The 15,345-nt window shown below is 38.1% G+C and overlaps 1 protein-coding gene across 1 annotated transcript; it reads right to left on the bottom strand.

Moving 5' to 3' along the window:
- Window positions 1–8,587: 8,587 nt before the first annotated feature.
- On the bottom strand, window positions 8,588–11,614 carry SCGB3A2 (secretoglobin family 3A member 2). Its single transcript, XM_003266602.3, has 3 exons — window positions 11,467–11,614; window positions 9,129–9,331; window positions 8,588–8,750 (listed from the first exon to the last, which is right to left on the bottom strand). Exons 1-3 carry the CDS (start codon window positions 11,519–11,521, stop codon window positions 8,727–8,729), a joined length of 282 nt encoding a protein of 93 aa, XP_003266650.1. The 5' UTR covers window positions 11,522–11,614; the 3' UTR covers window positions 8,588–8,726.
- Window positions 11,615–15,345: the final 3,731 nt, after the last annotated feature.

Genomic DNA, 15,345 nt, shown 5'->3' on the forward strand with positions numbered 1-15,345 from the left:
TTCCTCCTATGGATATATATTTTTAAATATATATCTTTTAACGCAATGTTAAAACTTTATTTATTTCATTCCTTTTTCTGCCTATCTTCATTAAAATGTAATCTCCAAGAGGCAAGAATTTGGCCTCTTTTGTTCAATGTTCCTGGTGCAATCATGAGCAATTAGAACAGTGTCTAGTAGAGAGCAGCTGTTCTGTAAATATTTCTTGTATTTTGCAAGAAGTAAAGAAATTTAAATGATAGAGCTTCTACCCAAGGGCAAGATAGTAAGGGTACACAGTTGAATATCCCATGATTTTTGCTTTCAAGTAGCTCACAGTCTTGATGCAGAAGATATGCGTGCATAATCAACTAAACATACGCAACACGGTACAGCATAACAGAGGCACGGACATGGGAACGTGGGAACCAGCACAAAGAACCATTCATGCTCCCTCGGAAATCCGGAAAGATTTCTCTGATGTAATAATATTTGATCCATGACTTGATGGATGATAAAGGATTTGAAGACATGGAGAAGGACAAGGAAGGGCATTTCAACCACAGAAGAAAGCTTAAACCAAAACTCAGACTATGGCAATGCTTGACATTCAAGGATAGCCTTACCTACCTTTTTTAAGAAACAGATTTCATTAGGATACCTTCCATGCTTGGTCCTGCATAAATGTTACCTCATTGAATCCTCATACTTAGTACAAAAATTAGATATGATTATTCCATTTTGAAATGATGCAATTGAGAATCTGACAAGATCACCCAGTTGAGTAACACTGGAGCCAAACTTGAACAAAAGTCTGTGTGACTGATTTCCTTTTGTATTTATTTTGAGAGTGAGAGGAATTACTTTCTTTTTAAAAAAATTAATTTTATTTTATGTTCTGGGATACATGTGCAGGACATGCAGTTTTGTTTCATAGATAAACGTGTGCCATGGTGGTTTGCTGTATCTATCAACCCATTACCTAGGTGAGAAGAATTACTTTTCAATGTGTACTAATTGACAAAATGTTTTCTTCAAAATTTAGATCCAAAAATTATTAAAGTGGCATATGTTACCATGTGAGAGGGAAAAATGAGGGGAATATGGAAATGTGTATATACTTCTAAAAGTTAACAGTCTCCCACACTAATCCCATTATTCCCAAACCAGCCATATCAGCAACCAACATTGATGCTGTTGTCCCTGCCTGTTCAAACATATCCAAACATATTCACCTGTAGAGTGGGGTTTGAGTGAGTGCTTTACTCTGCAGCTTGACGGTCTTATTGAATAATTTCTCATGGCATTTAGTTTAGGTAAAGAGATAGAAATCTTTGAAAAGCTATTCAATATCTCATTATTTCCCTATTGATAGACTTTCATATTGTTTCTATTTTTTCAGCTTCTCAAAGGATTCTGCAATAAACAAGCTTATATGTATAACCACATGTGCTAATATTTATATATAAACATTTTTATTTAATGTTTTTATAAAAGATTTTCAAAAATTGAATTGCAAGGTCAAAGGGCATTTTTAAAAATGCTAATGGACATTGTGAAAAAGCCTTCAAAATGTAGCCACTCCCTTATTGGCCCAAATGGACACTTTATTGACTCACAGCATATAAGCAATTTTCTAAACTTCTAACTAATGTACAAAAACTGCATGCATTTAAAGTGTACACTTAAATAATTCAAACATATGTATATACTCCCAAAACCACACAATTTAAATACTGAACAATCTTGGAGCTCACAAATAATCATCAAAGATACAAATAATCATCAAATAATCCTACATAAACCTATAATTACATTTTGAAAGATTTGCTCGGGAAGGAAGGAAGATGGTTCTCTTGGAAGCTGTCACAAATGTGTATCAACTGGATGAGGGAAGGTTCCTAAGGAAGGGAGACATGTGCTGAGATCCCAAAAGAGAAATAATAAAGTGGTTGTATAGGACAAAATTCATAAGGCAATGAAGGAGAAGAGGCATTTATAGTTGAGTGAATGGCATTTGCAAAAGCCCTGTGGTAGGTATACTGTGCTCTAGCCATGAAGAAACGTCAAGGTGGCTGGAAAGCAAATAAGAAGGAAGAAAGTAAGTCTTACGGGACCTCATAGGTTATGGTCAGGATTTTATTCTTAACTCCAAGAACGATGGAAAGCCACCAAAGGGTTTTGAGCATTGGAACACATATGATCATTACTGCATTTTAAAAATATCAGTTGGCTGTTGTGCAGGCTAGATGGAGGGGTCCAGAGTAAAGCAAGAAGCCAGCCAAGAAGCTCTTGAGCAAGGGAGGGTCAATGCAGACAGAACCATGTGGAAGGATTCAAGAGAATATTAAGACATTAGGTTGACAGGACATGGTGATTAGTTCAATACGACGTGTCAGGGAGAGGGAAGTAGCAGGAATGACTCGTAGGAGTCTGACTAATGCAAGTGGATATGGTTGCATATGCAGTGTTGCCACTCAGGTATATGGAGAACATTGGATACAAAATTTCCCAAGGCTTTCCTGGGCTCTAAGGATAAATACAGGGCCATGACCATGACACCCAATGCCTGGTTTGACCTTGGCTTGTGTCCCTGTGCTCCTGCTCCCTGGGCTACAGCCACATAAGCGGTGTTTCAGTTCTTTGAAGAAGCCAAGTTCTCCTTATCCTCAGGATATTCATGCACTCAGTACCTTCCACACAGAAAATTATTTGGTTAAGATGGGTTCTTTCAACCTCAAGTCCCAACTTGGCATGTCCATAGACATGACCTAAAATAAACAGGAAATCTCTTGTCACTATTACCTTTCTTAGGATCCTATTCTTTTCCTTTATTGTTATTATCATAACTTATAATTATCCTTTTACCCATGTTTATTTGTGTGGTTTCTATCTCTCCCTTTACACTGTAAAATCTATGGAGATATGGGTCATGACAATTTATTACTGTATGCTTCCTGTCCAGCAAAGATCCTGCAACCAATATTCAATAATTATTTGCTGAATCAAAAATATATAGAGGAAGCAATTAATGACCAATAGCTATAACTGTTATTATGGTCATTGTCAGTATCAGAAAGCAAGTTCTCATTTGATAATGAGACAGTTAAGGACAGAACACAGAATGCACCATTTAACAATGCTTGAAATGAAGTCAGAGGTAGTTACTAGAAAGGGGGAGCATCAGGTAGTTGCCATTTAGTTGTGAATCCCCAGTGAAAAATTTAATGCAATAGAAGGTGCTGATATTTCTTATTATCTACCTTGCATAGATACACAAATGGTTTCCTTGATTTTGCTAATAACATACGAGCGCCCTCTGCTGTCTTTAATCTGCCTCAATAGCCTGCGAGCTCTTCATCTGGTTGCTTTCTAAAATAAAAAATAATGTAGCAAATAAATTGTACGTACCTGTCTGTTTGTTCTGCCTATCTTAGACATGAAACTAAGAAATCATATAGTTCATACCTTGCATGGCTTGACCCTCCAGCACATAATAAAAAGGGATTTACAGCTAGCTCAGGGAGAACAATCATACCCTAGGCATTGTCTTGGGTCCCTAATCCCATCTTTGGAAATGACACTTCTCCGACCTCAGTCACCTGAGATACCAACTGTTCTTCCCAATTGAAATGTGTGACTAGTTATCAAAATTTTAGACATCATATAATTCTGGACCTTGCACTTCCACTTTCAAGTTTTTTCTGAAGACATAAAGACAAAAATATGTGCAAAATATGCATGCTCACTGTAGCACTTTTTATAATAACAAAAAATATAATTAGATATTAGAAACAATATAATATACATTATATAAATTAAATTAATATTCACATAGATAACAATTTAAATAAGGCATATGTCATTCATATGTGCAATGCATCATTCATATATGTTTGTAAATATTTAGAAAATGTCTCGAAAAAAGCACATCAAAATGTGAACAGTGGTTTCCTCTAATTTGTGGGATTTATGGATGAAGAGAATGAAAGTTACTTATATGCATATATGTAACCACAGTTATATATAATTATAATTGTATATATTATAATTATATATAACTTATGTTAATTATATTCCATATAATTATATGTGTATTATATATTTCTATATTCCGATGATCTTTAAAATAATTTTTAAACTTTTTAAGATAACTATAGATTCACATGAAGTTTTAAGAAATCATACAGAGCAATCCAGCATATTTTCTACCAAGTTTCCTCCAATGGTAGTATCTTGCCAAACTATGCTACTACATCAAAACCAGTATGCTGACATTGATACAGGTAAAACACAGAACATTTCTGTCCTCATAAGCATCTCTCATACAGCTCTTATATAGCACACTCACTTCCTTCCTGCCCCCACCCTCTCCTTAACCCCTGGAAATTACAAATTTGTTCTTTATTTCTATAATTTTGTCATTTTGAGAATGTTACATAAATAAAAGTATACAGAATTTAACCTTTGGGGTTTGACTTTTTTTCACTTAGCATAATTCTCTAAGGATGCATCCAAGTTACTGTGTATATAAATAGTTTGTTCTCCTTTTTTGTTGAATAGTATTTCCTTACAAAGATGTCCAAAATTTATCCATTCATCCACTGAAGAACAACTGTGTTGTTTCCAGTTTTTGGCTACTAAAATAAAATTGTTATGACCATTTGTGTACAGGTTTTTGCATAAACATAAGTTTTTGTTTCTCTGGGATAAATGCCCAAGAGTACAATTGCTGGGTTTTATGGTAGTTGCATGTTTAGTTTTTTAAGAAAATGTCAAACTATTTTACTAGAGTAGCTGTACTGTTTTACTTTCACATCAGCAATATGTGAGTGATCCAGCTTCTCTACATCCTCACCAGCATTTGGTGTTGTCACTTTTATGATAATGTTTATCATCAGTTTCTGCCTGCCTTCCCAAACATAATTTGTCCCCAGATTCCTTCTTAATCACTCTCTTTGATACACTCCTGGAAAAAAAAACCTTCCAACCCAGTAAATTGTCAGATTACTGCTATTACTCAGAGTACAGTGGCAGAGAACTTTATCCCCAATCTTTTCCATTTAATACCTTGGTGAAGGCATAGAGAGGCATCCTTCTCAAATATGCAAAACACTGGGAGAGAGAGCAATGAATGGCTTAATAATATGACCGGTGGAACAAAACAAAGGGACCAACCCAATTAGATACAACTTAACAGAAACAATCCCATTTATTCAACAGAACCAACACCGACTATCTTCAGGCTCTGTGCGATGTGCTGAGGATACAGACATGTACATTAGAGTCACTAACCATTTAACTTCACAGTCTAGAAAAGAGACTTTGAAATAAGTATGAAAACAAATACATTTAAACTTATATTATTAATGTGTCTACCGATTTAATGTAGGGTCTGACTTTTTTTTTTCAATTGGCATTAAAAAACTATGGATGAATTTGAAGTTGGGGAATAATTCCTGTATTTTAGGAAGTCTCCTTCTGTGTGTGGCTGATGGATTAGAAGGGGACCTTTGGGAATACAAAAGTCACTTAAGAGATTAACACAGTAGTTTGAAGGGAAATGACAAGATCTGCAGCTGGGAACAGTGGCTCATGCCTCTAATCCCAGCACTCTGGGAAGCTGAGGCAGGAGGATCGCTTGAGCCCAGGAGTTCAAGACTAGCCTGGGCAACATGGTATCTAAAAAAATACGAAAAAATATTAGTCAGGCATGATGGTATGTGCCTATAGTCCTAGCTACTCAGGAGGCTGAGGTGGGAGGATCACCTGAGCCCAGGAGGTCCAGGCTGCAGTGAGCTGTGATGGCACCATAGCACTTCAAAAAAAAGAAAAGAAAAGAAAGAAAGAAAGAAAGAGAGAGAGAGGCAGAGAGAGAAGAAAGAAAGAAAGAAAGAAGAAAGAAAGGAAAGAAAGAAAGAAAGAAAGAAAGAGAAAGAAAGAAATACAGAAAGAAAGAAAGGAAAGAAAGAAAGTTTTAGGAACAGTACCAGTGGTGATCATGAAAAATGTGTGCAATAGTTGTGAAAAGGGTTGATAAGGCTAGCTTACCAATCAGAAAGGAGGCTGATGACAGAGAGTACTTAGGATTATTCCCAAGTTTCTGTCTCAGGCAACCATGAAAATGTCTGTGCTGTAAACTGAATAGCAAATTAGAACATAGGAGTGGGTTTTGAAAGTGAGACAATGAGTTCAGGTAAAAATGTTTGAGTTGAACCTAAAAAAGAGCATCCCTTGGAGGTGTCTTATAGGTAACTAAATCTCTTCTTTAAAAAAAAAAAAGATATAGATTGTAGCCATTGATTTTAGAGTTCCTAACATAAAGATTATATTGGCATCCATGGTAGTACATAAGATTCTCCATAAAGGTTATACACAGAGTAAAAATAGAAGGGGAATCAAGTTTAGTAACTTTGGAGGTGTCTTATAGGTAACTAAATCTCTAAAAAAAAAAAAAAGATATAGATTGTAGCCATTGATTTTAGAGTTCCTAACATAAAGATTATATTGGCATCCATGGTAGTACATAAGATTCTCCAATAAAGGTTATACACAGAGTAAAAATAGAAGGGGAATCAAGTTTAGTATCTTTGGAGGTATCAACATTCAAGGGAAGTCAAAAATAATAAGGGCCATTTAAAGGAACTGAAAAATAGTGGTCAAATAACAGAAAACTAAGGTAGGAGGAAAGATGGCATGTAATTCAATAGAAAAGAAAATTGCAAGTACGATAGAGGCATCTAAGGTGGCAATTACTTTGAAGTCATCAGGTAATGTTGTCAATTACATTACATTAATCATATTTGGCACTGCTCTTTCCTATAGGATAATTATACATCCCCTTCCTAAAGAAGTCAAACATGGTCAAATGACTTGCTCTGGCCAATTAAACATGATTGGAAGTCATATACTTCACTTTTAAGAAGAAGCTTTAAGAGTTAGCTCATTGTTCACCAAGTTCTCTTTTCCTGTAAACACAATAAGCGAAATGCTCAAGAGAGACTATTCCATCAGCTACTGTTATAGATTTCATAAAACATTGATCATAGCTATAGCCAACCAAAGATGGCCACATAGTGTGAGGAACAAGTCATACACTGTGCACGTAAGCCACTGAGATTTGGGATTATTTATTACTGCAGCTGGGCAACCTAATCTATCATTATAGGCATAGATAAAGTAAGGAAATAAAATAAGAAATTTCACAGAGTGAAAACTATTTTAGTTGCCAAAAAATGCAAGTCAAGCAATGGTAGGAAATTAAGATAATATCCCTAGAGATAACATTTAACATCATCTTAGTCAGAAACCAATTAAGAAACAGAAACTACTCAAAGTACTTAGAAGGAATGTAATGCAAAGAATTGATTGAATAGACATTAGAAGAGCTAAAAGTAAACTAGGTGATGGTAAGGCACCCAGAAGCTGACAACAGGAGGAAATCACTAACTTCAGCTGGAGAGAAAAAGAAAGGAGGTGGTGTAACCAAAGCCCAGAGGCTGGACTCACCCAGCAAAAGCTGGGACCAAGGCAGGCCTATCTAGCAGGACCTGGAGCCTCAGACATGGTACAGTCATTTCCAAAGACTTCTCCCTAATACAGAGCCAGAAAGGGTCATACAATAGTTTTCCTCTTTTCCTACTTCCTATCTACTGCCTGCACCTCCCAGGGGCAGAACTTAGAGCCCAAATGTCAGCTGATTTGGGAACCTGAGAAATGCAAGCTGCAGCAATCAGTATCATGTCTCCTATCCTCCCTCAACACAGAGCAGAGCAGAGCAGAGCAGGGGAAGTGTAGGAAATGGATCTGACAGCAAACAGTCCAAAGACTGACACAGGCCAGGTCTGAAGGCCGATGGTGGCAGACATTCTAGGTAGGAAGAAACTTGATTTTTCATTAAGGTGTAAGAGTGTTAGAGAGAAAAGGATTTAGTTATCTGTTCAGTGTGGCTGTAGTAGAGCGCATGCAAAGAAAGGAATGTAGATAAGAAGACCAGATGTGTAACCAAAGGCCAGATCATGAACAGCCTTGCATGCCATGCTCAGAAGCTTGGAATCTATTCTACAGGCTGTCATGATATTACCAGAAAAATTCCTTGGAAAGATAATTATGTCATCACTGTAGATGACAGAGTAGAGGAAAGAAAAGATAGTTCATCACCCATTTGCCTAAGGATGATGTAGTAAAGGCCTAACTTGGTGGAAGGATTGGTGAAAGCTATTGAGTGGCCATAGCTTAACTACAAACTTAATAAAAAATAGCATTCTAGGGAAACAGAAGCCAAACCAATGAAGTTAGTAAGATGCTAGTCTTATCAGACAATATTTTGAAAATTATTTTTTCATTTTTTAAATGTAAAAATTTATTTAGGTTGGGGGATAGGAAAGTGAAGGGTCTGGAAACACCGTCAGATAAAAAACAGTTGGGAAAAATAGATATGTTTAACTTAGAGATAAGGAAAGGAGAAGGAATGATTACGTCTTACTTAAGATTCCAGGTTTTCTTTATAAAAACAGGCTCTCTTGAGTTTGTGAATCAAGGGAAAACTAATCTGGATATGTCCTTCTGAATAGAGTCCCCAGAAATAAAAATAGGACGACTGAAAATCTATTCATTGCTTTATTTGTCCTTTTCATGGGTCACTACATTTTATGGCATTTGGTCTATAATTGGTAGAACAGGTATCAGCCAGGGAGAATAGGAGCGTCATCCTCCATCCCCATCCACCTCCACTCTTTATCTTGACGTCACACCAAGTGTGATAGCGCCTCCTGAAAGGCAGAAGGACAAGAAAAATTAGAGCAGCTTACATGTAATTCGCATGTTTCAAAAAATATTCACTTCCAGTATCCTGTTTGGCCACCATTTTACTGATGGGGAAACAAAAACTCAGAGTGATTACATCTCATCCAAAATCATGAAAGTGCTAAATGGTAATGCCACAACTATAACACATGTCACTGTTGTTCAAAAACCCTTCCTGGAAATGTAGAAATTGTATTTTTCCTGAGATTCCAGGACATGCAAACTTCCTATGAGTATAATCAGTAAAGTGGAAATGCACATTTACAAGGGACAAGAAGAGGAGGTAGACATTCAGGGTGAGTATGCCTCCCCTTCGGCAGATTAGCCTCCCAAGCTGTGGTTACCAGCAGTTTCTTCACAGCTTCAGAAGCCTCTGGTCCCAGCTCATCCACACACTTCCTTAGCCCCTCCACAAGGTGCTCAACAGAAATGCCCAGGGTTTTCAGAAGAAGCTTTAATGGATCCATAAAGGGAAGAATGTTGTCCAGAGGTAAAGGTGCCAACTCGTCAACAGGAAGGGGCACTTTGTTGATGAGGAAGGCAGTAGCTGCAGGAAAAAGAGAAACCAGATGAGACAGGCACATCCGGGCCCAGATTATGACCTCCTTTGAGGCTAAAGGAGAGATGCCATAGTGAATCTCTACATAAGGACAGGAACGGACCCAACCACAGCCGAAGAAACTGCTCCCAACCAATTCAACTCAACACTACAAACATAATTGAGCACCAACTCTATGCTAGTCTGTGCAGATACATAGACAAATAAGACAAGGATGCCCATTCAGAGACTTCACACAGTCCAGTTGGCGATAGAAGATCTGTATACGCCACCGTGTAGCATGTGCTATGCTAACATTATTGGACAAATCTCCATGGAAACACAAGAAAGGGATGACTAATTCTAACATGAGAGAGTGCTGCAGGAATTTTCCAGAAGTGCTGTTAGAGCTATGTCTTGAGGCAAATGTCAGAATCATAAGGTAAAGAAGAGGAGAAGCATTTTAGAAACATGACCAACAAAGGCACGGAAATGTTAGGATAAAAGTGCATACACAGGATGGTGAGCCTTATGCCCAGAAGGCTGGAGTGCAGATTTCCAATAGGTTATGACCAAAGGATGGAAGATAAAGGGAGTGAGGCTGCAAAAGTTGAATGAAGGCAGATTTTTTAAAGTGTTGGATGTCACACAAAGGAGTTTGGATTTTTTTTTTCCTGAGGGCAGTGGGGTGCTATCAAGGCTTTTACATAGGAAAATTACATTTTATATCTTTTCCTTTAGGAAGATAACTTTCCCATAGAAGATGAATGGTGGGAAAAAGTAGAGATTGAGGAAAACATGTACGATACAATTTTTACAAAAACATGTGCAGATATATAAATGCACACAAGCATGTGAGCACACATGTAAGAACACACATCTTCCTACTGGCTAAGACCTGCCATAGTTTATTTTCCTTTGGAAACCTATTATTTCCCCTTTCGAATTATTAAAATGGAGTCTGTATGTATTTTTTTTTTCATTTTCAATCACCTATTGTCCTTCCAAAATTCTCATCCAGAGGGGGCGATATTTCTTTTCCCCACCTCCTTTCTGCTGCCATCTTTGCCCATAGATACCTGTCCCTGGACACTAGAGAAAAATGAAATATCCAAAACTGGTGAAGTTACAAATTCCTTCAGAAATTCAATAAACATCACAAGCCAAAGTTGCCAGTGTAGGTGTGGGCAGTGATCAATTTTTCATTATTAATCTCCATACTTCTTATTTCAGACATTTTGGTTAATATCTTCTCTGCATGTATTTACAGCTTCCTGGGAGAAGATCTTCAAAGACTTCTGTTTTCTCAGTGAGCAGTGGCTATTATGAAATCTCTTTTTCCCATGTACCCAAACTGCCTTCCTGATAGTTACAAAGATTCCTTCCAAAAAAATAAATCAGTTCCCATTCTCCTCCAAGAAACCAGCTTCTATACCCTTATCTGAAAATTAAACTCATCACCCACCAATACACTAAGAGTTCTATCTGGATATCTCACAGTGCGTTTACAGTAGTCTACAATTATAGTAACTTTGGTAGAAGCCTTATCTACCCTACCAGACTAGCACCTTAAGAACAATATTTATGACTGCTTCATGTCTAAATCTTCCAGTGCCCAACAAATTGTAGACATTCAATAAATATCCATTGAGTGGATAAACAGATGAATGTAGCTATCTCAGGAGAACCAAGCTAGCAAATTGGATAACTGGAGATGATAGCAAGAATGACTCCATATAGTTCAAAAGCACAAAAGAAATTATAAGTCAAATTTTAACTCAAAATTGAGGAAAACAAGAAAAACGAATGGTGACCAATATTCAGCAATGAAATGTGCTTTGTTGACCCTCCGTGGAAGTTGGCTAACTTCCTATGTAGGATGTATTAGAATACTTATATTGGGCTAGAGCTTGGATGGTGGGGATTTGAAATACTTTCCAACATCACCATTTTCTGTGGTTCCAAAACTTCTTCCAGCCCTGCAAATATGTGCAATTATTATGTGTCAGTTAAAAATAAGATAAAAAAAATAAAATTCCTACCACCATATTCCACTGTCAGTGAGGCAAGGCTTACTAGTTGTGCTCTTATTAATAGAAAAGTAAAGAAATATCACATATTCGAGATGTATTCCAGTTACTTACCAGAGTAACTACAAAGGCTGATGGTCACCAGCAGGAAGATAGTTACCAGCTTCATGACAGTTATCTGGGATATTTTTCAGGAGTTTAAAAGTCAGAAAAATCTAGCAAAATCCACCAAGCCAGTGGTTCCACTTGCCATACAAAGTGTGATGGCTGCTTTTGCACACACATATTTATATGCCCATTGAAGACCTGAATTCTAGTCCCTACCACTTGACTCACCCCACCAAAGAAAGGGATAAAGGTTATGTTTTCTCACTAAACAATTTGGAGGGGTTTCCGCTTTCCCTTGTGTTCTGGTGAGAAACAAAGGTCTACAGTACAGCATTCTCAAGTACCTCTTGCATAAACCCTTGCACAGAAATAAAAGTGGAAGGCAAAGAGCCCAAAGAATCCTTCTCCTGGAAGAACATTGAAAAGAAGTGAAGAATTTATATTGGGATTAGAAGGAGTGTTTTCCTCTAGTTTTCTATATTTTCCCCCAGTTTTCTACTCATTTAAAGTTTGGAGAATCACATTAGCTAATGAACTACCCAGTTGTGAAAGCAATCTGGAGGCCACCCTGGTATAATACAGAGTCAGCTTAATGACATTTAGTGCCACATTTCTCTGGAATTCACCTGCCCCCGGCCCACTCACACATCTACTATGGCAAGAGTTTCACACCTCTGTTACGTTTTCCACTGTCAGTTATTTTGAGTATGTTCAGAGCATGTCTTCTCTGAACCTTTGAATAGAATAATAGGCTTAAGATCTAAAATCAGAGTGCCTTTTGAAAAACCTGGGATTTAATTTTCACTATTTATGTAATCTTGGATTTGACATTTTTAATCCAGGATATTGGTCCTGTCATCTAAAATGGAAACATAAATAACATGACCAACCATAAGCTGTGTAGCTTGGGGAAAAAATTGTTATTGCAAGATTCTTTGGCAATCAAATCTGATAAAATCATTCAAAAATACATAATTATAAGGTGCTGGCTACAGGAGTAGTAATTTGTTTCCAAGGCTGTCTTTCTGGATTCAGGGTTCAGCCACAAGACCTCAGGACAACTTCAGTTGTGAGCACAAGTCCTGGAGTTCTTTGGGGCATCGAGTGGGCCCAACATGCAAGGAAGAGAGTAAGAAAGAACCATGAAGGGGTGAAATAGAAAGCAGAGTCCATATGGTCACAGGACCAGCTCAGGGCTCCCCAGCCACTTGGTACTGCTGGCTCCAGCCATCCCCACAACCAAAGTGGAACCCAGAAAATTTTGAGAAAACACACCTTAAGATGCAAGGCCAGAGGTTGGGGCTTTATTTATCCTCATCTGAGGGTGTGGTATTGTAATAAGTATCTAATAAAATTATGCAGACAGAGCATTCTGCTGTGCCAAACCAAAATTAATATCTAATTTATGTCACATTTTACTAATTTTTATGTTACCATGTTGTAACTGTCATTTCTTTATCTTTCTGCTACTTTATAAACTACTTTATAAACTACATGAAAGACACCATGAATGCCTGCCATGCACCTCAATCCTGCAACTTCTCCTTCTTTCTCTACCAGTACTGCTTCCGTTTCTCCTACATATTCCCACTGATGCCAGTGATATTAATATACCAAGCCCCTCAAAGAGCCAAGGTTGTGTGCATGAGTGGTGGTAAGATTGACGCCATTGCCAGAGGAACAGGGTCCAGCTGCTTGCTCTCATGGTCCAATAATGAGATACAGGTGAACTGGGAAAGAAGAGAGTTTATTTTTGTAACCAACCACAGGGAGAAGGTTGGAGTAATTTACCAGACCAACTAAAAGTTATGAGTTTTTCGTTTAGCATATATAAATGAATTTCAAGCTCTATGCCTACATGCAGGAATATTTCTACTCAGCATAAATCTAATCTTTAACTAGTGGTCTGCGAGCTGGAAAGTTTCTTAATTTTACATGGGTCCTGGTATGGTTCATATGTGCATGAATGCTTTTATCACTCAATCAGGTTTGAGGATGAGAAAGCCCAGGTAGGGTCTTAACGGGTTTGTTTCTGCATTCCAGCTCTCCTACTCAGGCACCAGTTTCTCCAGTTCTTCAATGTTTAACTTACACATTCATCATTACAGCAATGGGCTTATGGAGACTTCGTTGCTTATGGAGATCCAGCCTGCCACAATGCCACCCTTTAGTTTTTTAATATGGTCTCTTTTGGAATACTAAACCAGTGCTGCCCTAAAATTTGTTTGCTTGCTTTTAAATCCTTTCTCTTCACTTTCATTCCTGGCTCTGTATTATAGAAAGCTGACTTTTTAAAATGTGGTTTCCAGGCTTCCTTGCCAGCTGCATCTGATTAAGTTAAGCCAGTGGAAGGCACAGGTGAAAGAGTGGAGAGAGAGAGAAAAGGAGAAGGGATATGTCTCCCTCTCTCCAGTTCAGGAGCTATCTTGGGTAGTGGCTGTACCCTCTCCAAGGCTCATCTTCTTTCAGAAAGGTCCTTTATCTGTGGTTCCCCCTGTGCCACGCAGGCCAACATTGTTCCAGCTTTTACTGCATGGCCCCAGCTCCTAGATCCCACCTTCTCATCACTGTCCTTCCTGATCTAGAGGGAGTAACAACTTTCTGCATTTTCTAATCTCAGAGTTGATTCATCTTCTGCTTGGTTGCTTTAACTGCATTTCTAGCATTTTGTAAATTACCCTCCATGTTGAATTCTTTCTATGTGGTCACTTGGTATGGTTTCAACTTTTTGGCTGGACTCTGACTGACACAGCATCCTAAAATGTTGTAGCGCTTTCAATAAAAAACAGGTTTTCCAGTTTCTAAACTGACTTCTGTCTTACAAATGCCAAGTTATAAATCCATGACAGATAGGACTGAGGCCTCCCTAGGTGAAATATAGCATTATACATGCAGAAATCCTTCTCTCTTTTAACCTCTGAAATGATTGGTACTGAATCAGGCTTCTCTGCTGGTCCTAGAGGGCAAGTTCTTTCCAGGAGATTTCTGAGACCCCTGGGCAAATAGATTTCTGTTGGGTCTATCTAGTAGTCAGCCAGGCATGCAGTCTTGACTGGAACCTACATGAAAAACATCAACTCAAAAGCACCCACAAATGTCCACATATGTATACATATATGAACACTAGTATGTATGTTGTGTGTACACGCAAATAATATTATACATACACACATAACCATCAAGCACTATTGTTTTCACTCATTTGTTCAACAAATGTTTATTGAGTATCCATTGTGTGCTAGGCACTGTTTCAGCAATTAGGACTAGTGCAGAAAACCAGACAAGCAAATTCCTTGCCTTCCTGGAGCTGACAATGTAGTGAGATACACAGGCAAGAAACACGTAAACAAACAGAAAACACTAGTGGTTAGTGCTGTGAAGAAGCAAATAGAAAGCTGTGATAGACAACAAGTGGATTGGGGATATGCTCAGAATTGAAAATAGACTTGGACTTCTTCACTTCTGTGCTTCCTATGTTTTGAGCCATTGTATTAATCATGTCCTTTAATTCTGTATTTTTGATGTTTTGACCCCTTGGGGCCTTGCTGACCTTGAAAGGACTGCCCTTCCCAGGACTAGCTAATTCCTAGAGATATCACCAGGAGCATGCCTTTCATATGCAAATTAACCAATCCAGAGCCCAAAGCCCCAACGACCTCTATTGGGCTTGTGCACTGTGGGCCATTATTCCTATGCCTTAATCATCCCATGACCAACTAGGGACAGCCCCAAGACCCCAGAGCCCACCAAAATTATTCAGACTAGCCCATTTAAAACCTGCTTACCCCATCTCTCCTGTCTTCCTTCAGAAACCACAATAAAGACTCCTGCTCACATTTTCCTCCACTCCATCTGTCTCTTGAGTAACCCTGGTGCTTCCCATGT

This window comes from Nomascus leucogenys, chromosome 2, assembly GCF_006542625.1.
Source record: "Nomascus leucogenys isolate Asia chromosome 2, Asia_NLE_v1, whole genome shotgun sequence".
Lineage (NCBI taxonomy): Eukaryota > Metazoa > Chordata > Mammalia > Primates > Hylobatidae > Nomascus > Nomascus leucogenys.